This window comes from Lissotriton helveticus, chromosome 8 (assembly GCF_964261635.1).
Source record: "Lissotriton helveticus chromosome 8, aLisHel1.1, whole genome shotgun sequence".
Taxonomy (NCBI): Eukaryota; Metazoa; Chordata; class Amphibia; order Caudata; family Salamandridae; genus Lissotriton; species Lissotriton helveticus.
The window spans coordinates 300,547,024-300,570,981 of record NC_136069.1 but is presented as its reverse complement, the minus strand read 5'-3'; the positions used below and the strand labels follow the sequence as shown (position 1 = coordinate 300,570,981).

The 23,958-nt window shown below is 50.3% G+C and overlaps 1 protein-coding gene across 2 annotated transcripts in view; it reads left to right on the top strand.

The window, feature by feature from the left end:
- The window catches only part of CPAP (centrosome assembly and centriole elongation protein), a 442,941-nt gene extending 425,201 nt beyond the window's left edge, over nucleotides 1-17,740 (top strand). For both annotated transcript variants that reach the window (XM_078657064.1, XM_078657065.1), the window contains exon 17: nucleotides 17,297-17,740. In XM_078657064.1, the coding sequence (XP_078513190.1) occupies nucleotides 17,297-17,486 (190 nt within the window). In that variant the 3' untranslated portion in view covers nucleotides 17,487-17,740. The remainder of the gene's footprint in view (nucleotides 1-17,296) is intronic.
- The last annotated feature ends 6,218 nt before the right edge of the window (nucleotides 17,741-23,958 follow it).

Genomic DNA, 23,958 nt, shown 5'->3' with positions numbered 1-23,958 from the left:
CATTATACCATGGGAGGTACGCCAGCATATGTCTGTTTCACTACTGATGGCAAAGAGGTGGGGTGCCTGCCACTGAGGGAAAGAAACACTCGCCTGCTGTGAAAACGTGGCTTCATGGCCTCATGGCCTCTCATATTGTCAGGAACAACAGGACTCTAATTATCCCTTGCTTCCATTCAAGAGCGAACCAAGAGACCAATGGGACTCCCTGTGCTAAAACCTACTTACACAAGGCCCCCCTGACCTGTTGGGCTCCCTGATTGTCAACAGAGGCATGTTCTAGATTGAACATTAATGCTGTACCTCAGGCTACGAAGGTGCCCGGACATTAGGTTGTGCCAGATTTACATAAAGGTGTACTGTGCTGTTGGGTGCATGCTTCTTGTGAATGGTGCTGTTCCGTGGGGTTGGTTAGTCAGCTTGGATGTTGCTATATCAGGCTGAATCTGTCTCTGCCTACTTAGCCTGAATAATTGTCTATGGGCCTGATGTACAATGTGATTTTGCATGCGCAAACGTATTTGCAAACCAGTTTGCGCATGCAAAATCACTGTTGGCATGTACAATTCCTCAAAAGCGAGTCACAATTTATTTGCGACTCGCTAATAAGGAATTGCGAGTAGCAATTCGGAATGGGCGTTCCCTTCCTAATTGCGTCCGCAATTCAATGTACGAATGTTTTGTGCCCGCAATTGCGATCGCAAAACACTCGCAAATTACCACCCTCTTCAAGAGGGTGGTAATGGGATCGCAAAAGGGAAAGGGTCCCCAGGGGACACCTTCCCCATTGCAAACGCAGGGGACAATATTTTTTAAGGGCAGGCAGTGGTCCCTGGGACTACTGCCTGCCCTTAAAAAATTAAACGAAAACGTTTCATTTATTTTCTTTTTAAATGCATCCTGTTTTCTTTAAGGAAAACGGGCTGCTTTGCAAAAACCCCTGCTTCATTTAAAAGAAGTCCCAGACATGGTCTGCTGAGCCCAGCGGACCACCATGCCTGGGAGGCCCTGCCATTCCCAGTGGGGTCGCAAATTGCGAGAGGCTCATTAATATTCATGAGCCTCTCTATTTGCGACCCCATTGGGAATCGCGAAACCGTGTAATAACACTGTTGTACATGCATAATAGCGCTTCGCAAATTGCGAGTCGCTAAAGACTGACAATTTGCAAAGCGCTATTTTGCGCGTTGTACGTTTGGGTGCTTCTTGTTTTGATTCTCTCCAGACCCAGCCTTTCTAAAAAAAAATACTCTTCACAGCAGGATAGTCCCAAGCCTCGAGCTCCCACAACAGGCACAAATAGCTTTGAGGTTTCTGCACCTGGCTGTCACCAGACACAGAGTGTGACCAGTTTATAAACTGTCTTCACCAAAGGGGATCCTATTCCCTTGACCAACAGAGACTGCAGTCCAACCTCTTATGCCCACCATCTACCAAATGAAGTGCTACTGGAAGACTAATCAGCTCTCCTCTCAACAAAACGCCTATTTGGATGTTTAAAGGAGCCCTTTCTTTTCTGTCCCCACTTTAGTGTCTAGGTCTCCTTCCTTACATTTTCAGGAGTATCAGCAATACACTATAACTGTCTTGGAAAACAACTTCACCTCTACCTTGTGCACAGGACTAGACGAGGGGCATCCAAAGGGAACCCACAGACTTCCATCACTCTTGTTCAATGATACACACAATGATGTACCATACAGGCTATATACACAGACACGCACACCTTAAAATTAAGATATTAGCACCATGATCTGTGTTAGCTGATAGAAGTGGTCCTTTACATCAGTAGGCCAGTAGTCCTCCACTCCAGAGGTCCAGCTAAAAAGTTGTGATCACAGCTATGGATTCACAAAACACTGTAAATTGCCATAGGCCCTCTTTGTGCTAAACCCATGACTGAGACAGTAGTCCACTGTCTGTGAAATGAGTGCAGCTTGGTGCAACCCTCAAGGTCGAGAAGCTCTCTCGTGTTAAGGGACAGGCCTAAGCTTCTGCTCACACACTGGATTAGTGTGAGACAAGGGCCAAAATAAAAAAAATAGGATAACATATACACAGGTTTGGGCACTCACAGTAGGGGAACACGATTGTACAACAGGCATGGGGCATTGTCATCTCAGCACATAGGTAGTTCAATATATCTGTAAGAGACATTAGTTAGTGATAGATTCCTTACCTTAGAATATCCCCAGGTGTCAGACTGGATCCGGAAAATTTTGCACAGCAATACCCCTGCACGCCGGCAGGCATCGTCCGCGGCTCCGCGTCCGTCGTTAGCGCCGGAATGACGTCGTCGGAGTTCTTAGACGCCGCCCATGCGCGCTGACGTCAGTTCTGATACACAGCTTTTCCGCGCCAGAAACGCAGAGCCATGATAGAACCAACACTGGTGCCATGAAACTAGGGCCCTGAAAAGGGATGACCTTAACCCTAGATATCGGTTAGCAGAACTGGGAGGATGGGTGGGTCGGTAAGGAATCTATCACTAACTAATGTCTCTTACAGATATATCGTTACACAAGTAGTAACTTGTGCATCTGAAAGAGACACGTTCGTGATAGATTCCTTACCTTAGAATAGATACCCCAGCAATACCAACCCCGGTGGTGGGTCTGCGAACCAATAATCACACCAGAAAGTCATGGAGGACGGAACGGCCAAAGAAGCCATCCCTCCGGACTTGGCTGTCCAGGCAGTAGTGTCGGGCAAACATGTGCAGCGAGGCCCACGTAGCTGCTTGGCAAATATCCTGCAAGGGCACTCCTCGGCCCAGGGCAGTGGTAGTCGCCGTGGCCCGAGTGGAATGAGCCCGCAAGCCAACAGGGGCCTCCTTCTTAGCCAAGGAGTAACATGCCTGGATACACAAGATGAGCCACCGCGAGATGGTCCTCTTGTGCACTGCTTTCCCCTTCTTAGCGCCCACGTAACCAACGAAGAGTTGGTCATCCACCCGGAACTGGCATGTGCGATCCAAGTAGAATGAGAGCGCACGTTTTGGGTCCAGACGGTGGAGCCGCTCTTCCTCTTTAGAGGGGTGCGGTGGCGGAAAGAACGTTGGCAAAGTGATGGACTGCCCGATGTGGAAGGCTGTGACAACCTTGGGCAGGAAAGATGGCTTAGTACGCAACACAACCTTGTCCGGATGGACAGAAAGGAAAGGAGGAGTACAAGAAAGAGCCTGGAGCTCACTCACTCTCCTGGCAGAGGTGATGGCAACCAGGAAGGCAGTCTTGAAGGTTAGAAGACGAAGAGGACAATTGTGAAGTGGCTCAAAGGGAGCGCACATTAGAAACGTAAGAACAGGTTCAAGTCCCACTGAGGCATCACAAACGGAACAGGAGGGAATGTGTGTGTGATGCCCTTCAGAAATCGATTTACAATAGGGGACTTGAACAAAGAAGGTTGATCAGGCAGCCATGGAAAGGCTGAAAGGGCAGAAAGGTAGCCCCTGACAGTGCCCAGAGCAGAGCCCTGCTGGGCCAGAGAAAGAAGGAAGAGAAGAACCTCAGAAAGAGGGGCAGCAAGAGGATCCGCAGCCTTTGCTGTGCACCATGCCACAAATCTGTTCCACCTGCAGGCGTATACCGACTTAGTGGAGGGACGCCTGGCTGCCAGAATGACATTACAGACTTCAGGAGGCAAGTCAATTGGCCTCAACTGCCGCCGCTCAATCTCCAAGCATGGAGGTGGAGACTGAACAGGTTCGGGTGGAGGACCGTCCCCTGCTGCTGCGACAGAAGGTCCTCCTGAAGAGGCAGACGAACCGGGGGATCGACTGACATACTGAGTAGCTCTGGATACCAGTACCTTCGTGCCCAGTCCGGAGCCACAAGGATGACTTTGGCCCGGTCGCGCTTGATCTTCTTAAGCACTCTGGGCAGAAGTGGTATAGGCGGAAAGGCGTATAACAGACCGCAACTCCACACGTGCCGAAAAGCGTCGCGGAGCGAGTGCCGCCTTGGAAACTGATGACATTGCGCGTTCTCTTCGGTGGCGAATAGATCTAACCAAGGCTCTCCCCATTGCTGAAAGAGGCCTTGCGCCACGTCCGAGTTCAGACGCCATTCGTGATCCATCATGCACCGACGGCTGAGTTCGTCCCCCCTGGCGTTCAGAGAACCTGCCAGGTGTTGAACCTCCAGGGTCATGCCCTGCTGTTCCAGCCACTGCCAGAGGCGCAGAGCCTCCCGGCAAAGGGTCCACGACCCCACCCCGCCCTGTTTGTTGCAGTACCACATGGCGGTGGTGTTGTCCGTGAACACCTGCACTACACTCCCCCGGACAGAGGGGATGAATGCCTTCAGTGCTAGACGAATCGCCCGCAGCTCCAAAAGGTTGATATGGAGCCGGGACTCCGCCGGAGACCAGAGGCCTCTGATCTCCGCCTCTCCCATATGGCCTCCCCAGCCGTGGAGGGACGCGTTCGTCACAACTACGTGCTCCGGCCGGGGAAGGGAGAGGGACCTGCCACTGACCCAATCGCGGTCCGTGAGCCACCACTGCAGCTGTCTCGCAGTGCCCTCCGAGATCAGGACATGGTCGGAAAGGTTGCCCTGATGCTGGGCCCACTGAAACTTCAGGTCTCACTGCAGAGCCCGCATCCGCCACCGGGCGTGATCCACCAGAAGGATGCAGGAGGCCATCAGCCCCAGAAGCCGCAGCGTCAACCTGACCGATACATGGGATAAAGGCTGAAAGAGTGGAATCATAGCCTGAATATCCCGGACCCGCTGCTCGGGAGGATAAACCCGAAACTGCGCAGAGTCGAGAACCGCTCCGATGAAGAGGAGCTTCTGAGAGGGACACAGGTGTGACTTTGGCACATTGATGGAGAACCCCAGCTGATGCAGGAGATCTGCCGTCGTCTGGAGGTGGTTGACGACTGTCTGGGGCGCGCCCGCCTTCAACAACCAGACGTCGATGTAGGGGAAGACAGAAACCCCTACCCTGCGCAGATGAGCTGCGACCACCGCCATCATCTTTGTGAACACCCGTGGAGCGCTGGTAAGGCCGAAGGGGAGCACGGTAAATTGAAAGTGCTCGTGGCCAACCGTGAACCGCAGGTAGCGCCGGTGGGCTGGCAGGACGGGGATGTGGAAATAAGCGTCCTGCAAGTCCAATGCTACCATCCAGTCTTCTGGGTCCAGGGCAGCTAGGACCTGAGCTAGTGTCAGCATTTTGAACTTCTCCTTCCGGAGGAAGCCGTTGACGTTCCGTAGGTCCAAGATAAGGCGTAGGCCCCCTTTGCCCTTCTTGGGTACCAGAAAGTAGTGGGAGTAGCAACCACACCCTACTTCTGGCCCAGGAACGCGCTCGATGGCCCCCTTGGCCAAGAGGGCCGTAACTTCCTCCTGCAGAAGTCGCAAATGATCCCCCGATACTCGGTGGCACTGCGGTGGCATGGCTGGAGGGGTTGCCTCGAAGGGGAGGGAGTAGCCCCTTCGGACAATTTGCAGCACCCACCCGTCCGACGTGACATTGCGCCAGTGGAAGACGTGATGGCGAACCCTGCCACCCACTGGCGTCACATGGGCCTGAAAACACGGACTAGGAAGGTTTTGCGGCAGGTGCTGCGGAGGGAGGTGTGGACTGGCCTCGCCGCAGTCCCCGACCGCCGTTACGGCGGTTTTCACGGTCACCACCGCGCTGCTGAACATTCTGCGGTGCGTGGCTGGCAGCTCGTGTGGGGGCGCCCCTTCCGTGGCCACGAAAGGAGCGAAAGGCACCCGATTGCCGGCGTGGGGCCGAGAGGCCCAAGGACTTGGCCGTAGCCCTGGAGTCCTTGAAACGCTCAAGCGCATGGTCTGCCTTGTCGCCAAAGAGGCGACGGCCATCGAACGGCATGTCCAGAAGAGTGGACTGGACATCGGCCAAAAAGTTGGTGGTCCTCAACCAGGCGTGGCGTCGAACCGCCACCGTCGTTGCCATCGCCCTGCCCAGTGAGTCCGTGGTATCCAGCCCACACCGGATGGAATATCGCGCTGCATCTCGACCCTCCGCAAGGGCTTGGGCGAGTTTAGGCCGGACCTCCTCCGGGCATTGTGGCAGCACGTCCGCGACCGTATCCCACAGGGTGTGGGTGTAGCGGCCCAAGAGGCATGTGGTATTGACAGACCGCAGTCCCAAACTCAGGGACGAGAACACCTTCTTCCCGAACTGTTCATACCTCTTGGATTCCCGATCGGGCGGGGCCGTCGGGAATGCGGTCTGGGAAGTAGAGGCCTGGATGACCAGGCTCTCGGGGTGGAATGGGTGGACAAAAAGCATGGGTCGCCCGGAGCCAGGCGATAGCGTCTGGCCACGTTCCTATCCACAGGCGGACCTGAGGCGGGCTTGGACCAAGTGCCCACAAGAACGTCACACAAGGCCTCATTAAACGGCAGCAGTGGCTCACTGGAGCTTGCCTGCGGTTTAAGGACCTCAGTGAGGAGGTTAGTCCTCACGGCCGCGACGGGGAGCTCAAGGTTTATGGCCTTGGCCGCCCTCGTCAACACTACACTGTAAGCAGCCCCCTCCTCCGTAGCCACGGTGGGAGGGGAGACAAATCCAGTGTCTGGCGAAGTGTCAATACCACTGGCCTCCCCAAGCTCATATGTCCAGTCCTCTTGAGCTTGGCTTTCCTCTGCCAGAGGGTCAGCAGACCCCTCCCAATCACCCTCATCACCCATCTCCTCATAGAAATAAAAATCTCCAAAGGCCGCCGAAAGCGGCGCCCAGCGGCGCCGTTCCGGCGCCAGAGTAGGACCGAAGGGAACATTGGGGACGGCGTCCACAAGGGGCGCCGGCGGTCACACCCGCGGGGCCGGCGCCGGTGAGGTCGTGAGGTCGACCGGCGACGATCCGGAAGCGGATCCGGTGAGGTCCTGCGGCGCTGGGACCGAAGTCGGCGGCAGCGCCGGGGCCGAAGCACCCGACGGCGTCGAGGCCGAAGCACCTGACCCGCTAGGGCCTCCAGCCGGGGCCGCTGGGCCCGAAGGCGCCACGGAACCCGGCTGAGGAGGGAGGGACCTCATGGCCATGAGGTACCGCTTGATCTCCTCCGGCGTCGTGCCATGCCCAGGGACCCGAAGGTGTGGGGCAGGCGGCAACGCCTGTGACTCGGTCGGAGCCGCGTGGGTGGAGTCACCCGAACCCCCGGCCGCATGGCGCGAGCATCGGGGTGGGTCGGAGGAACGATGACGCCTCTCCGACCTCTCATGCCTCTTCCTGAGGACTTGGATCCCGATGACCAATGTCCACTTCCGGAGCTGCGAGGACTCCGACCCCGCGACCGGACCCTCGACCTCCCGTGGGAACGGGACCTGGAGTGGCGCGGGCCGACTGCCGGAGCTCGAGCCGCTTGCGGGACCGCTCCCGCCTAGCTTTCGATGTCAGGGCCCGGCAGTCGGGGCAGGTACGGTCGTCGTGGTCGAGGCCTAAACACTTCAGGCACTGGCGATGGGGGTCGGTAACCAACATCAGTCGGTCGCACTTGGAACAGGGTTTGAACCCGGGCATCCCTACCGGCACCGTCGGAGTCGAAGACTCGAGTAGAAAAATGATCAAAAAGATCGAAAAGTTTAGTCAAAAAAGACTAAGGGGTAGAGCTTCTCCGGATCTGCGCTAGCTGGCGCGGAAAAAAGAAGAACTGACGTCAGCGCGCATGGGCGGCGTCTAAGTACTCCGACGTCATTCCGGCGCTAACGACGACGGACGCGGAGCCGCGGACGACGCCTGCCGCGCGCAGGGGTATTGCTGTGCAAAATTTTCCGGATCCAGTCTGACGCCTGGGGATATTCTAAGGTAAGGAATCTATCACTAACGTGTCTCTTTCAGATAACCTGTTTACGGTGAGCTTCCTTCCCACCTTCCGCTTCAATATACATTGTGTGATTTTAGTCTGAATTCAGACTTGTGAATCTATGAAAGAACCAGTGCTGGAGAAGATGAAGTCACAACCTGCAACTTTGGCTCTCCAGCATTCAATTATTAAACTGCAAAACTTTATTTTTCTTTCAGAGTTTTATGTAGCGCAAACTAGACCCAAAGGTATTGGAGCGCTTTACATGAGTGCCAATTGCGTTACAGACGGATACATTCATTTTGGTAGGCACAGGAGATTCAGTGATTTGCCCTTAATCACAGGATGTTGAGTGTAGGAGAGTGGGGTCTGCAATCCTATGGTCACCCCAGATTTGTGCTTTTTGCTTCACTGGTTTACGACTTTCCCTGGCTGTGGGCCTGCTAATCAGACCCACAGCCTAGCTGTTCTCTCTCTAAATTGACAACCATGTACTTTAGGTGCATTTACCAATTGGTACTGGGCCACCTTATCAGTCCCTGTACACAGGGCATAGGTGTACCCAGGGCCTACCAGGGGCTGAAGCATGTATTATGCCACCCCTGGCTGGCCATCTAAATCTGACACAACTGGCTGCATGACAGCTGGGGCAAGGTGGTGTAAACACCCTTTGCTGTAGATATAGTATACCTATCTCTAACCCTAAAATGGACACATATATTCCTATCAGTCACTCCTATGGAAGGCCTTATCAATCCTGAAGGCAGCGTGCTTGGAATTATGCGAGATGGTGCTCTGGCATGAGCTGAGCCCGTTTGCAGCTTGCGGAACCATGTCCTAATAGCTGTTCCACGATAACGCTATACCATATACTCTTAAGTGCATTATCAACCTCGTGGTTAAATGCCAACTCTGGTATAACATTATCAAAAAATGTCGAGTAAGGTGTCATACGATTGGGAATACTACCCCCTCGCCAATTCTGGCGACGGGGGTAGCATTCCACCCTTCTAGAGGGACACGACATGTATGTAACTGTGAACCCCGGTTAAAGTTAACTCGAGCCTCAGCATCACAAAATGGATGCTGCCACCACAGACACAAGTCTGACCTCCTGCTGCTGGGAGTCCTTCCAGCGAGGATGGCTTGGACAAAGGGATTCCTGCCTTGGGAGGTGCTAGCACCACCCCAGACAGGATTTTGTGTATTGAGGTAGGGAGGCCTGAAAGGAATGAGACATGCCTGGGGCACACAAGGTGCCCTGTGCATACACCGGTTCAAACCAGTTGCTGGGGCATCCCAGCCCCAGCTCTGGCGGGAAACCGAACAAAGAATAGGGGGTGTAGCCACCCCCCTTCCTGGTCCCACCCAGGGGAGGGACCTAGTCAGTAGTGCAGCCCCCTTTAGGAGAATAAAGGTAGGAGCTGGTCCCATTCCAAATTAGATTATCCTGAACTATTCAACAAGAAGAAACTCTGGCCTTCGACGTTCTGCTCCACAGAAGACTGAAGAATCTCCCTTGTGGACAAGGAGTGTCCACCCTGCAACTGCAGGCACCATCAAGCGTCCAGCGGCTTCACTTTGTCGTCTTCCCTCGAGGATCCAGACTTCAGAGCCCGACGAGACCCGGATTCCCAGACCTCTCCGACCTCCACCTACATCTACAGCAAAGCTGAGACCCGTGGGTGCGACGAGACACGTGGGACCGGCCATCTTGAACGAACCTGCACTTCGCTTCCAGCACGACTCCCGAGGTAAACTAGACCAAGTGCTTAGGGGACTGAGAAGCCCCAGCCCCGAGCAGCCCCTGCACCGAAGATCAGCCCTCCAGCATCCACGAGATCTGCGTGGGGCCCTTCTGCTTGTTTGCTGCTCGACGCGTTGTCTGGTCACTTGCCGGCTGACTAGTGGCCTCCTAGACGACGAACCTTTGAATCTTTGCTGCTGGTCTGGTTGCTCCAGACTGGCCCTTGCTCCCTTCCAAAAGAGGGGCACCCCGGACTCTCCTAGTCCGCACCAGACGCTTTCTTCACTCACCGCGTGGGTTGCCTTTGCCAAGGCCTGTTGAGTCCAATCCCGGATCCAACACCACCGACAGCGAGAGCCTGCGTGGGACAGCTCGTGCCTCCATCCTGGTCGTCGAAGACACCTCCTGGTCCACGTGGCTGCAGAGTCAAGCGTCCACTCTTCACCTGATCGCGACGTCGACATCTGGTTCCTTCCTGGTTCCACTCCAGTCACTGGCTAGTGACTGTGAACATTGTCCCCTCTGCTTTCAGGTCTCCTTCTTCACCAATCCACCCTTGGATTGCACCGGACATCTTCCTCCTGGTGGCCTGCAGCATCTTTTCTTTCAGGCGCCATAGACTTCAACGCGAGAACCCGACGCACTTTGACACCTGTGCACCCGCAGTCCGTGGGTGAGGTAACAAGAGCATTTCGGTGCTCAAGGGTAGTTTAACTGTCCTAGTGTCCAGTTCCACAGTCGTTGTTGTCCTACCTAGTCAGGATTGTCCCTACTCACCTTTAACTTGAACTGTACTGTCCATAGACGTTGTTACGCATCTCGCGTGTGAGTTCACACTCTGCACACGCGTTCCGTGGGCCTCCTATTACTTACCTGAAGTCAGTGTAGCGTGGTCCCATCGATCCGACAGCCTCTGGACAGCTCCTTTCCGAATATCGACTTTCACATACCACTTACTTAGTATATGGTTTGTCGTGCCCCTAGGGCACCATTGTAATTTTGTGCGACTTGTAGTATTTTTCGTAAGAGATTGTCATGTGCTTAGCCCTCTGATCTCATAAAGAGTTCAGAGGTGTTGTTATTAATAAATATACTGTTTATTTTCATAACAACCTGTGTGGTGTCCTTTCACTTGGTATTCAAGGGGTTATATTGTGGTAAAACAGCTGGCTTCACATGCCAAAAGAGTTTAGCCTAAGACTGCTCTGTCCATGCTACCATTAGGATAGCTGGTCTATAAGGTTGACTTACAACCAATCACCATAAGGGTTGTTTGGACTGATACAAGGTGATCACTAGAACTAGTGAGCATCATATATCAGGCCAACTTCTCACATTGAGCATCTCTGCTGAGACTCGAACTCGGTTCCCCAGCTCCGAGGTCGACCACTCTGGCCATTAGGCCACATCCTCTCATCCGCCCCATCCTATCTTCTACCCTTTCTGGAGGCTTTACTTTTTACGCTCTTTAAGTGGCGTTGAAAATCTGGCAGTTAGTGCTTTTGGAATGGTGTAGAGTTCGCTGTCTTATTCACCTGATTGGTCAGACTTTAGGCCCTAAAAGGAGCTCGATAGGCTTTATGTATCTATGGCTGTTACCAGTGTTAGCAAAGTGCTCTATTGAAGAGTTCTACATAACATTGCCTACCAAGGGTTCCCAAACTGACAACAGGGAATATTCAAGAATGTGATTCTATTGAAGTTACTAACGCTAGAGAACTTCACTAATAGTTAAGTAACTTTTTCTTGTGCTGCTCATGTTAAAAAAAAAAAACTGCTTGCTTTACTGCAGGCTTGTGCTGCTCACACTCTGGACACGTGATAATGGCCTGTGGTACTGGAACCTTGTGCTTGTCACTCTGGGACACACACAATTTCAAAGCAAATGGCTCTGGCTTTAATGTGCTAGATATGCATCTAGCATGTAGAGGTAGTGAACCCTTAAATAAAATTTTAACAAAAAACTCATTTTTATATTCTATATTGTGATTAATTCGATTAACAAAGACATATGTAATACCTGTATCTAGTGTAGTACTTATGTATATAATGGTTTTACAAATATTTTATGTCTGTATTTTACTGTACTTCTTATGAACTTTCATGATACCTTTTATCGAAATAAAGTTAATTGAATTGAATTGAAATGAAAGGCAGGTGCCTAGCTCTGCTCAGTCCTCATGGACCCACTAACGCCCCAACACTATCCAGACCAGACTCCTCCCTTTTACTGACTGTGAAAACCCACAAACACATTTTCTATTGCCATTTTTGGCAATGGTGGATGCGCCTGTGTTGCAGTATCTTAGAGTTACAGGCTGTGAAAACCATTATTGTGTTAAAGCTCTATAAACTCCCAACATGGAGAGGAAGGGAATGTGCCATTATGTCCAGAACTGCAGACTTTGGTTCCCTAGCTGGGGATCCAGGTTCGAGTCTCTGAATCAGCTTAACATCCTGTGATTCTTGACGAATCATTTAATGTCCCTGTGCTAAAGAAAAGGAATGTAACTGGTGCTCTTGTAAAAGGCTCCAATACTTTCAGTTTTGCACTATATAGAACTGCCCCACATCCCCTCGCAATAAAAAAAGGACAGAGGGCTTTTAAGGGAAATGGTTGGAACAGTAAAGATTTCGAAAGCCATTGTGTATCCCCCTTATCATTATTTTATTTGTACTATTTTATATAGCTTAAACTCGACCTGAAGGCCTTGGAGCGCTATAAATGAGCACGTTGTATTACACAAGATCACGTTTATGTTTTTTAGGCATAGGTAGAAGAAGCGATTTGCCCAGATTCAAAGGAGTTAAACCAAAGCCGAGAGTTGAACCTGGTTCTCCAGGTCCAAAGGCGTCGGCTCTAGCCATCCCGCCACATCCTTTACACAGAGGATATGAGCACAAAGCACTTAGAAATGTGCTCTGGAGCTGCCGTAATGATCCCTGACTGATACGCAAAGTGAAGAAAAACAGAAAGGTCCTGTTCCTAATCAAAACTGTTGTGTGTGTGTGTATGTATATATATATATATATATATATATATATATATATATATATATATATATATATAGCTCGTACTGATCTTAATTTCCAAGTTCTCCCTCCCCCCCCTATCCCCGATGTTGATCACCTTGTAGCCCGTTCGACTTCCCACCAGGCCCCCCTTACTTTTGTCTTAATCTATCGTCCCCCCCAACCCACTCCCTCATTTCTTTCCAATATCCAGACCCTCCTGGCTACTCTGGTAATTAACAACTCATCTGTACTAGTCTTAGGGGACCTCAACTTTTGGCCTAACGATTCTGCCGAAAGCCTTCAATCAAAGGAGTTTACCAGTCTTATGAATAGTCTGAACTTCTTGACGCTCATTCATAGTCCCACCCACATACACGGTCACACGCTAGATCAAATCTGGTCACTGAACGTTCCATCCACATCTCCTACAATATCTCCATGTTCTTGGTCAGATCATTTTACCATCACGTTCTCCCTCGCCCTAGCGCCCCTGGTCAAACCCCCGCTTCCCAAAAACATCTGGGTTCGGAAATGAGGCAAAACAGACATGCCCTCTCTCTGCTCAGCTCTGGCCAAAACCAGCCCCGACCTTTCCGGCCTTGCAGCTACCTCCCAGTTGGCCGCTATTAACAACTGGCTTACTGTGGCGGGTGATGAATTCGCCCCCTTAAGGCGGCTCACAGTCAAACGGGCCCATGCAGCCAATCGCTGGTTTACTCCCGACCTCAAAGCAAAGAAACTAGCTGCAAGGAGGGCCGAGCAAGTCTGGAGAAGAACTTATGGCACTGCACAAAAGTCAACCTATCTGTCTGTCCTACAAACTTACAAAAAGGGCATTCTTGAAGCAAAAACTGAATACTACACCAACAGGATAATGACAGCTGAGTCCCAATCGAAGAAAATTTTCTCCACCGTTCATGAACTAGCATCATCCAGTAGAGCCACGGTCACCATCCCCCCTTCCCAGTCCCTCTGTGACTCGCTCAATGAGTTTTTTATTGACAAGGTTGTCAAAATTAAACATAACATTCCCCTGCCCTCCCCCACATTTGTCAACCCCTCCCCACCCCCCACTACCCTCAAATTGACTAATATTCCCTTACTAACCCTTGACACACTCCTTCCTTTGCTTCATCGGGTCAAATCAGGCTCTCCCCAGGACTTTGCCCCTGCTCGTATCCTCAAGGAAATCTACTTAGCCTGTCCCACACCACCTTTGACCCTTCTTAATGATTCACTTATGCACGGTACTGTTCCCAGTCCATACAAATCGGCGGCTGTCATCCCAATTCTAAAAAAACCTGACGCCGACTCATCCTCCCCCTCCAATTACCGCCCCATTTCCCTCCTGCCCTACCTTGCAAAAGTCCTTGAAACCCATGTTACCACCATTTTGAGCACCCATGTTGAGGCAAATCATTGCCTCTCCCCCTGTCAAGCCGGTTTCCGTCCCCTGCACTCTACCGAGAAAGTGGTCATCTCAGTAATGGACAAATTGCGTGAAGGCATCGACACCAACCTTCCGCAAGCCTTGATACTCCTAGACTTGTCCGCCGCCTTTGACACGGTGGACCACTCCATCCTCCTCAACCGTGTCAGGGCGGCGGGCATAGAAGGCTTGGCCTTCTCATGGCTTGAGTCCTTTCTTGCTGGGAGAACTCAAGCGGTCCGTTTGGCTGGCTTCGCCGCGGCCTCCCGCAAGGTAGAGTGTGGGGTCCCCCAGGGCTCATCACTTTCCCCTCTTTTGTTCAACCTATATATTTTTCCCCTCATTTTTATGTTACAGCAGCTGGAGGTCACCGTGTTCAACTATGCGGATGACCTCCAGCTAATTTTCAACCGGTCTCACTCATCCTCATCCGCCCAGAACGTCCAGACAGTAATGACGTTCATTCAAGATTGGATGAACTGCAACCACCTCAAACTCAACCCAGACAAGACCGAGCTGGTCTTGACCGGAGGTGGCTGCAGTCCATGGTCCCCCTCTTTTTGGCCCCCTTCCCTTGGAACCCCTCCACTCCCTGTACCCAAAGTAAAAACCCTTGGGATTTTTCTTAACTCTCAACTCACTGTTCACTCACATGTTGGTTCCGTGGTTTCCTCCTGTTTTTTCTCCCTTAGAATAATCAGGAAAGTTTCCCGTTTTTTTTCTCCCTCTGCTTTAAAAATAATTGTGCTGGCCATGGTACTGTCTCGTATAGACTATGGTAACATAGTCTATAATGGGGCCCCTGCCTACGCGATCCATCGCTTGCAATTGGTACAGAATCAGGCTGCCCGCCTGATCCATGGCCTACCTAAATACCATCGGGCCACCCCACTGCTTAAAACATTACATTGGCTCCCTGTGAAAGAGCGTGCCCTTTTTAAACTCGGCTGCCTCACCTACCAGGCCAGATCGGGCACTGCTCCCGAATTCATCTGCTCTGCCATTAAGCCCTACCTCCCAGGCAGAGAACTCCGCTCCACTCATTTGGCCCTCTTAACCATCCCCCGTTTTAAAAAACAGAAGGCGGGTGGAGCGAGATTCGCTGTCTTGGGCCCAGCCTTTTGGAACTCCCTCCCGGCTACCCTGCGCACCTCACCTTCTTACCTCCAGTTCCGAAAGGACCTCAAAACCTTCCTCTTTATGCAAGCCTATCTGACTTAGACCCTTTCTTAGCTGTTGCCGTCCACTGCTTCAACACTAGCGCCATGAAACCGCTGGGTAAACGAGCGCTGTATAAATGTTTTTTAATTCAAATTCATATATATATATATATATATATATATATATATATATATAATGACATTTTCTTTAGTTATGGCTAATATTTTTCTTTTGGAAAGGCGGCAACCCATGGAAGTCAGTGTCAATGCAGGGTATCTTTGAATTTTCAATTACCCCCTCTGCACCTGGGCAGTGTGACAATTGTCATTGATGGCCTCAACAGGGCAAATCATTCTTCCTAAAGGAGCGCGCAGACAAAAAATGCTGGCTTTTGTAGAGACTTTTAGCACAGTGGTAAACTTAAGAACGGGGTAAAACCTGCCAATCCCTCCCTTGGCCCCCCCACCATCACCAGCACATTCACAGATGCTGGAATTATGCATTTGATAACCCTCCCAAAGGCGCGCCTGAAATGGGGGGTTGAGATGGAGCCGGGGGGATGGAGAGAAGGGGGCTGGACAAGGCCTGGGATAATGGTGCTCTGAACTCTGCAACACTGTCCGTGTGTGCTTATCCAGAGGGGGGTTAGCACTGCAGCTTCACACACCACCAAGGTAAGTGAATCCTGCCTCCCCCCTCTTTTCTCCTAGTTGCTCTGTAATTTATGGAATGTTCTGGCTGCTGCTGATGTTTTTCCATCCATGTATAGAATGTTAAAAATATCCTGGATGGAATTGTTGTGATGGCCCTTAGATGGTCTGCTCATGGAATTAAGGTTTTGGGAGATCTGTACGGCGCACAAGGGTTTCTAGACTATAATACACTTCAAACTCTGTATAATTTGACGGAAACAATGAGATTTAAATATTTACAAATACATGACTTTCTAATAAGGAAGAACCAAATCTACAACATCTTAGATTGCGATATCTGGCACTGTTTATATTTTACCAAAAACAAATCTTTGATAAGTGAGGCCTACAAACACCTTTGTACCATCAAAACCGACGATTGTCAAAAATTAGCTGAAAATGGAGTAGCAAAACCGGTTTAAACATAACTCCCAAACAAATATCATGCTCCTTATCTAATATTAATAACTTTGTACGATCGTCCAGTTTAAGGTTACAGCAGTTTCGAACAACATGCATGCTATACTTTACACCGGAAAAGATCTCTAAGTGGTCCCTTAATAACATTCAAGGCGATCGTACCAAATGTCCTAAATGCCTAGCTTATGCAGCAGACTTAGGACACATGCTGTTCTCCTGCCCAACTTTAAAAGATTTCTGGGGGGAAATACTCAAAGTTTTGGAAGTCAAGAAAATGTTCTTACCTTCTCTCACAATACCAATAGTCCTACTCGACATCCATCCTGTTTCCCTTCCTCAATCTGCCTTGATAACTATCCTTATCTCCTGCTCCAAACTCACACTGGCTAGAGCCTGGATATGTCCTAAACCCCCTAGCATCTGGGAATGGTGGTCACTAATCAACGAAATTCACTCTACGGAGTTAGGGCTCGCAAAACTTAGAGGAGTTCGCTCATTAAACAAATTCGAGAAAATCTGGGGTAATTTTCTTTCTGATGACTCTTTGGTTATTTAACTTTTTCCTTTTGGTGGATATCTATTTTGTTGCTGCAGATAATTATGTATTTACTGTTTTTGCTCTCAATATGAATAATTGAATTATGTTGCAAATATGGTCCAAGTGGAAAACGAAATATATCTCTGTTAGGGAACAAGCTACATTTATTTTGTAAATAACTTTTTTTTTTAAATTTTTAAATTTTATTTTATTATATGTACACAGTCATGTCTTCCTAACTAAATAAAAAAAAGAGATGAACATTTTTTAAAAAAAAAAATGTTATGAGCTTTCAGTGGGTGTTAGTTTCACATCAGGTTGTTTTGTGGTGGACATCTGTCTGGTGTGCAGAACACTAGTGTCCAGGCTCAGTGTCCTCCTTCATAGATGCAGCGCTGCGGCCACAGATCTGAGGGGATGAAATTCGGACATAGGTGAATCCTACCGCTCGAACACAACAGTGTGTTTTTTCACTTTTAATGTTTCCTTTTCTTTCTGTTTTGTCTGGCAGAGATGGAAGTAAAATTATTGAATTTAATAACGGACAACGAGAAGTGCATACCTCTTCGTATAAGAGGCGCGAATATCCAGATGGAACTGTGAAAACGGTGTACAGTAATGGACATCAAGAAACGAAATATACCTCCGGGAGAGTCCGAGTCAAGGACCGAGAGGGCAATGTCATCATGGACACCAAATAGTTTACTTTTCTAAAATGCTGTGAAGTTTGTCGTCATTCTATTTATTGTTATGCCGTGCCTTGCAGTTTCATCGATGAAACTCACATATCAAACTCTGGTGGTGTGTGCATTTGAAATCTAAAAACATATCAATGCATTTGTATAAATATATGAAATGTTTAACATAAAATGTACATATTGTGTGTATATATAACGTATAAAATCTATGATGCAGAGTTTTTGTACTGTAAACTTAAATAAAATATATTTCATAATCATGCAGCATTTGTAATGCGTTAATAGGATTGAGACCAGATTCGTGTCTGTATTTTTCATTCAAAACATCAAGTTATGAAAGTGTATTTCAGTACAGCAGGGGTGAATGCATCAGAGATATCTCAAACTAAACACAGACAAAACGGAGGTCGTGGGATTTGGGACAGGGCCTCCACTTTGGGATCAATCTTGGTGGCTGGCAGAAGCAGGTCACTGCCCAAATCCCTGGGTAAAGGTTAGGAACTTAGGTTGCCCCAGTATTGGAACTTTCATAGATTCCCATGCTTTTGTATCATTCCCCGTCGTCGGAATGGGAGTCTCGGTAACAAAAATAACATAGCAGTAGGTACAAAAGAGAAATAAAAAGGCCTAGGCCTCATTCCCTTTTGTAGCATATCACCCTCTTTTTGTAAAAGAGACCAAACTCTAGTGCGTCAGCCAATCAGACGTGCCTCACCCCTTAGAACCCTCCAGAAGGAACCTCAGAGCCTCAGATTTTCTACCGCACGTTGTGCTAGGGAGTCTCCATTGAGCTCTGCTCTATTCAACTCTTTAAAAAGGATTTCTACAGTTTTTTCTCTTCAGAATTTCTTCAGGATCTCTTACATTTGACTTCAGGATGGAGGACAAGGAGAAGAAGCCTCTTTTCATGCCCTGTTCGACCTGTGGCAGGAAAAGGTTGTTTGTTGAAGACAAACACAAGAACTGCATCTACTGCTTGTACCCAGATCATAAGGCAGAAGACTGCAAGATTTGCCGCACGCTTTCTACCAAGACACTACGAGATCGTGCTGGTAGGCTGTTGACCTGGCTGCAGAGGCAAAAGGAAAGGAAGCATGGAGTTTCCAGTGACAGTGAGGAGTCTTCTTCAGCTGTTTCCTCAAAAAGGTCAGTGAAAAGGGGTAGAGGTTCTCCATCTTCCTCTGTGGAACACCCCTCTAAGGCTTCTAAAAAGACCCCCAGAGAGTCTAAAAGCCTAAGTCCGGAAAAATCTCCTCACCACGGTGTACAGGAAAAGGCAGGACGAGCTGCGGCTTTTAAGGGTGAGAAGACAGACCCAGCCTTCAAAAAACCCTCTTCACAATCTTCAGAGAGGAGTTCTAAATCCTCTACGACGAAGACGTCGTCGACGGGGGTCCCGTCGACGAAGAAAATGAAGCCGGGATTAAAATTGGTCCCGTCGACGGGCTCGTCGACGGGAGAGTCGTCGACGAAGATATCGTCGTCGAAGACGAAAGCGTCGACGGAACACTCTTCAACGTCGACGGGAGGTATGCCGACGACATCGTCGACGAAGGCTTTGTCGACGGGTACAATGACATCGTCGACGACGAAGACATCACCGTCGACGATGGTGACGACGACGACGCCGTCGTCGACGATTTCGACGACGGTAGTCTCGTCGACGAGCGCGTCGACGACGACGGCAGGTTGGACTGCGGTTTCATTGTCGACGTCAACCACACCAATCTCATCGACGAGAGTAATACCATCGTCGACGGAGCCGTCGACGGTGATTGCTACGGAAAGAAGAGTGACAGTTTCACTTACTATGATAACTCCAGAGATTACGTCTCCAGGAAGAGTGACTTCTTTACCTCCAACTTTACTGTTTGAACAGGGGGAGTCAGAGGAGGATGGCCAGGACTTTTTTGAATATGCAAATAGTCCATCCCAACTTATGGTCAAGTGTCAGGACACAGATTCGGAGGGGGCATATGACCAAGGCGAAGTAGAACATCGTCAAGGGGCCCACTCACAGGGATTTACAGAGCAGGAGATGGTTTCAGTACCAACTTCATTCCTGCAGGACCTCCATAAGATGTTGCAGGACTACAAATCCAAGGCAGCTGGGTCAATTCAACGTCCAGCGACACCTACGGATCCTGCTTCTACAGCTATTCCGGTGATACCGGTCCAGGCATCCCCTCAACAGCAGCCTTCAGTTCCACAAGCTCCTGCAAGGCCGGCAGATAACCAGGATGTGGACGAATCCTCGGATGAGGATCAAGAATCAGACAATTACACTGATGAATATAATGACTACGTCATCCCGGACCCGGCATCTCCAGTTGCGGACCCGGTGGACTCTCCTCCTGCAGACATAGGGGGTTTTCACCAGTTGATGGAGAGGGCAGCAGGAAGATTCAAGTTGGCAATGCCTGCGCAGACAACAGATTGTTTTCTTTATGATTTTAAAGAAACTCACCGAAAAACGACAAGATCTATACCGATTGTGGACCACTTATGGGAGGAAGGCGTTAAGGCGATGAAGAATCCAGCGACGGTGGTCCCGGTGCTACCGCGTCTGGATAAAAAATACAAGGCACCGGATGACGGACCAGCTGCCTTAACGGGCCATCCTAAACCAGATTCGGTCATTTCGCAGGCGGCGCAGAGGAAGTCACGAAATCCCTCTGCTTCATTGACGGCTCCTCCGGATAAGGAAGGACGGAGACTGGATAACGCTGGTAAACGGTTCTCGTCAATGGCTAGCCTTTTAGTGCGAGCTGCCAATGCTGTGGCAATATTGGGGAGATACGACCGCCAGCTCTGGTGTGATCTAGCCCCGTTCCTGGAACAGCTTCCTCCAGAATCCACAGGGGAGGCAAAGAAAATCTTGCAGGAAGAGGAGGCAACTTCCATGGAGATAATAGACTGCGCCATGGACATCGCGACTGTGAGAAGTTGGCCTGATGTGCAGTGTTCACTATTCTAGTGATCACTATATATCAGTCCAAACAACCCTTATTGATGATTGGTTGTAAGTCAACCTTATAGACCAGCTATCCTAGTAGCATGAATACGAGCAGTCTAAGGCTAAGACTCTAGGGGGCGTGTTAAGCCAGCTGTTTTACCATCACATTACCCCTTGAACACCCAGTGAAAGGACACCACACAAGTTGTTATGAAAATAAACAGTGTATTTATTTATAACAAGACTACCCTGGCTCTTTATGAGACAGGGAGCTAAGCACACAACAAAACTCTTATAAAAATACTTCAAGTCGCACAATTTACACAAATGCCCGAGGGGCACGAAAAACCATATACTACAAAAGTGGAATGCGAATTACTAGCAGGTAAGTAACGATTCTCAGAGGCTTTAGAAACGCTAGGCCTACAATACTGAACACTTAGGTTAGGAGCAGGAGGCCTAGGGACGCCACGTGCAGAGTGGGAACTCTCACGCGTAAGGCGGGAAAAAGTCTATGGAAGCTAGAACTCACAAAGTTACTGTTCTCGGGCGAACCCGACTAGCTGGGACGAAAACGGGAGTGGATCCGAACACTTGGAGTGTTGGACTATGCTGGGGCACCGGAGTGCTGGATTTACCTAGCCCAGGGGCTGCGGCTGCATAGGGTTCAAGTTGCGTCGGAAACCCACGTTGACGGACCAGGAGCCTGAAGAAAAAGTTGCTGGCAGGCGGCCAGTGAAGAACAGTTCGAAGAGATCCAAGCCTGGATCAGGGAGGAAGAAAACCTGAAAGCAGAGGGGACCAAGTTCTGAATCACTAGCCAGTGATTAAGTGGGCACCAGGATGGCACCGGGCGAAGTCACCGCAGTCAGGTGAGTGGGCGCTGCTGGGCTCTGCAGTCTCTCGGACCAGGAGGCGTCGTCGGCGACCAGGATGGAGGTGCGAGCTGTCCCACGAAGGTACTTGCTGTCGACGTCGCTGGACCCAGGATTGGGCAACAAGTCTTGGCAAATGCAAGGCCCACGCGGTGGACCTAAAATGGCGTCTTGAGTGGACCAGGAGGGTCCAGGGTGCTTCTCTGGAGCAGGGAAGCAAGGGCCAGTCTGGAGCAACCAGACCAGCAGTGTTAGTTGTCGTGGAGCGTTGTGAAGGGGCCACTAGCCAACGGGCAAGCGACCTGGACAACGCGGTGAGCAGCAAAGAGCAGAAGGGCCCCACGCCGATCTCGTGGATGCAGGGGGACTGAACTTCGGTGCTGGAGCTGCTCAGGGTCGGGGCTTCTCTTACCCCAAGGCACTCAGTCGAGGGTCACTCAGGCGTCGTGCTGGACAAGCGTCGTGCAGTTCTGAAGATGGCCGGTCCCTCGAGGTCTCGTCACACCCACGGATCACAGCTGGGCTGATGATGCAGGTTGAGGTCAGAGGTGCCAGGGAAGCCGGTTCTCGTCGTGCTGGAGCAGTCTTGATCCGAAGGAGAGACTGGCAACAAACCGCGAAGCTTGGTTGGTGCCTGCTGCTGCAGGGTGACTACTCCTTAGTCACAAGGGCGAAATCTTGGGAAGAGTCTTGAGTTCTTCTTGAAGAAGGTCGGTTCAGGATTCAAAGATTGATCTGATTTGGAAGGGGGCCAGTTCCTACCTTTATCCTGCAAAAAGGGGCTGGCACGCGACTAAGTCCTGCCCTATGGGTGGGACTAGGAGGGGGGTGGTTACACCCCTCTCCTTTGGCGGGCTTTCCCCAGGCCAGGGACTGGAGTGCCCCTGGAACTGGTTTCAGCCGGCCTATGCACAGTGAGCACCGGGGTGCCACTTGCAGTCACCTTCCTCTAAAGCCCTGCCTACCTAGGATACACAAAATCCTGTCTGGGACGGTGCTGGCACCGCCCCTGACAGGAAACCCTTTGTCCTTGCCTCCTGCTCTGGGAGGACTCCCAGCAGCAGGAGGGCAGACTTGTGTCTCGGTGGCAGCATCCATTTTGTGGAGCTAAGGCTATGTCTGACTTTAACCAGGGTTACAGGTTACATACATGTCGTGTCCCTCTAGAAGGGTGGAATGCTAACCCCGTCGCCAGAATTGGCGAGGGGTTAGTATTCCAATTCGTATGACACCTTACTCGACATGTTTTGATAAAGCGATACCAGAGTTGGCATATAACCGCGAGGATTATAATGCACTTAAGAGTATATGGTATGCGATATCATGGAAACGGCTAAGGGATGGATCCCGAAAGCCGCAGACAGGCTCAGCTCATGCCAGAGCACTATCTCACACGATCCCAAGCACTCTGCCTTCAGGATTGTTAAGGCCTGCCATAGGAGTGACTGATAGATCTGTGTGTCCATTTAGGTTTAGATATAGGAATACTATATCTACAACAAAGGGTGGGTACACCACTCTGCCCCAGCTGTCAAGCAGCCAGTTGTGTCTGATTTAGTTAGTCAGCCCAGGGGTGGCATAATACATGCTGCAGCCCCTGGGAGACTTCTGGGTGCACCTCAGCCCTGGGTACAGGGACTTGAGAGGGCCCAGTGCCAATTCAGTACCTGAGTACAATTTGGATAGAGAGAACAGCTAGGCTGTGGGTCTGATTAGCAGGCCCACAGCCAGGGAAAGTCGTAAACCAGTGAAGCAAAAAGCAAAAATCTGGGTGATCATAGGATTGCAGACCCTACTCCTACACTCTCCAAGAAATTAAAAAGGACACGGAGACAGCCAAGTCCTTGGGCACTCTCCAGTACCGCAAGTTCCCCTTTAAGGGCTCAAGAGGCAGAGGAAATAGTTACAGGGGTTCTTACCAGCAACAACGCTATTCCTCAAATGGATCTGGTTATCAGCAGAACCGCCAGTCATACCAGCAAAGACAAGGCCAGTCTTCAAATTACTCTAGGCCCTACAACAGGGGCAAACAGGCTCAACGAGGATGGTATACGTCCAAACGCCAATAGCGGCCTCTTGGCTCTGCCTACTGTTCCCTCCTCCAGGAAATCATCTGTTGGAGGCAGGGTAACCAAATACCTTTAAAATTGGTCCAAAATTACATCGGACCGTTGGGTGATCAACATCATAAAGCGAGGACATACTTTGGAGTTTACGGAAGTCCCACCACCCAGGCCCCCGGCAGCCATTCCATCAAAAAACCTGAGTCTCCTGAGGCTCGAAGTTCAACAGATGCTCCGGAAGGGAGCAATAGAGCCGATCCCCACCAATCAAAGGGGACAAGGATTTTATTCCAGGTTTTTACTGGTAAAGAAGACGCTGGAAACATGGCGCCCCATTTTAGACCTGAGGGAGCTAAACACCTATCTTGTCTCCCTGTCCTTCCGGATGGTATCCCTTCAGGACATATTATGGTTGATCAGCCCGGGGGATTTTATGGCCACGCTCGATCTGGAGGACGCGTACTTCCATGTTCCGATCCACCCAGCACACAGAAGGTTTCTACGATTCACAGTAGCCAAGAGCCATTTTCAATTCAGGGTTCTACCCTTTGGACTTCGCTCTGCGCCAAGAATTTTCACAA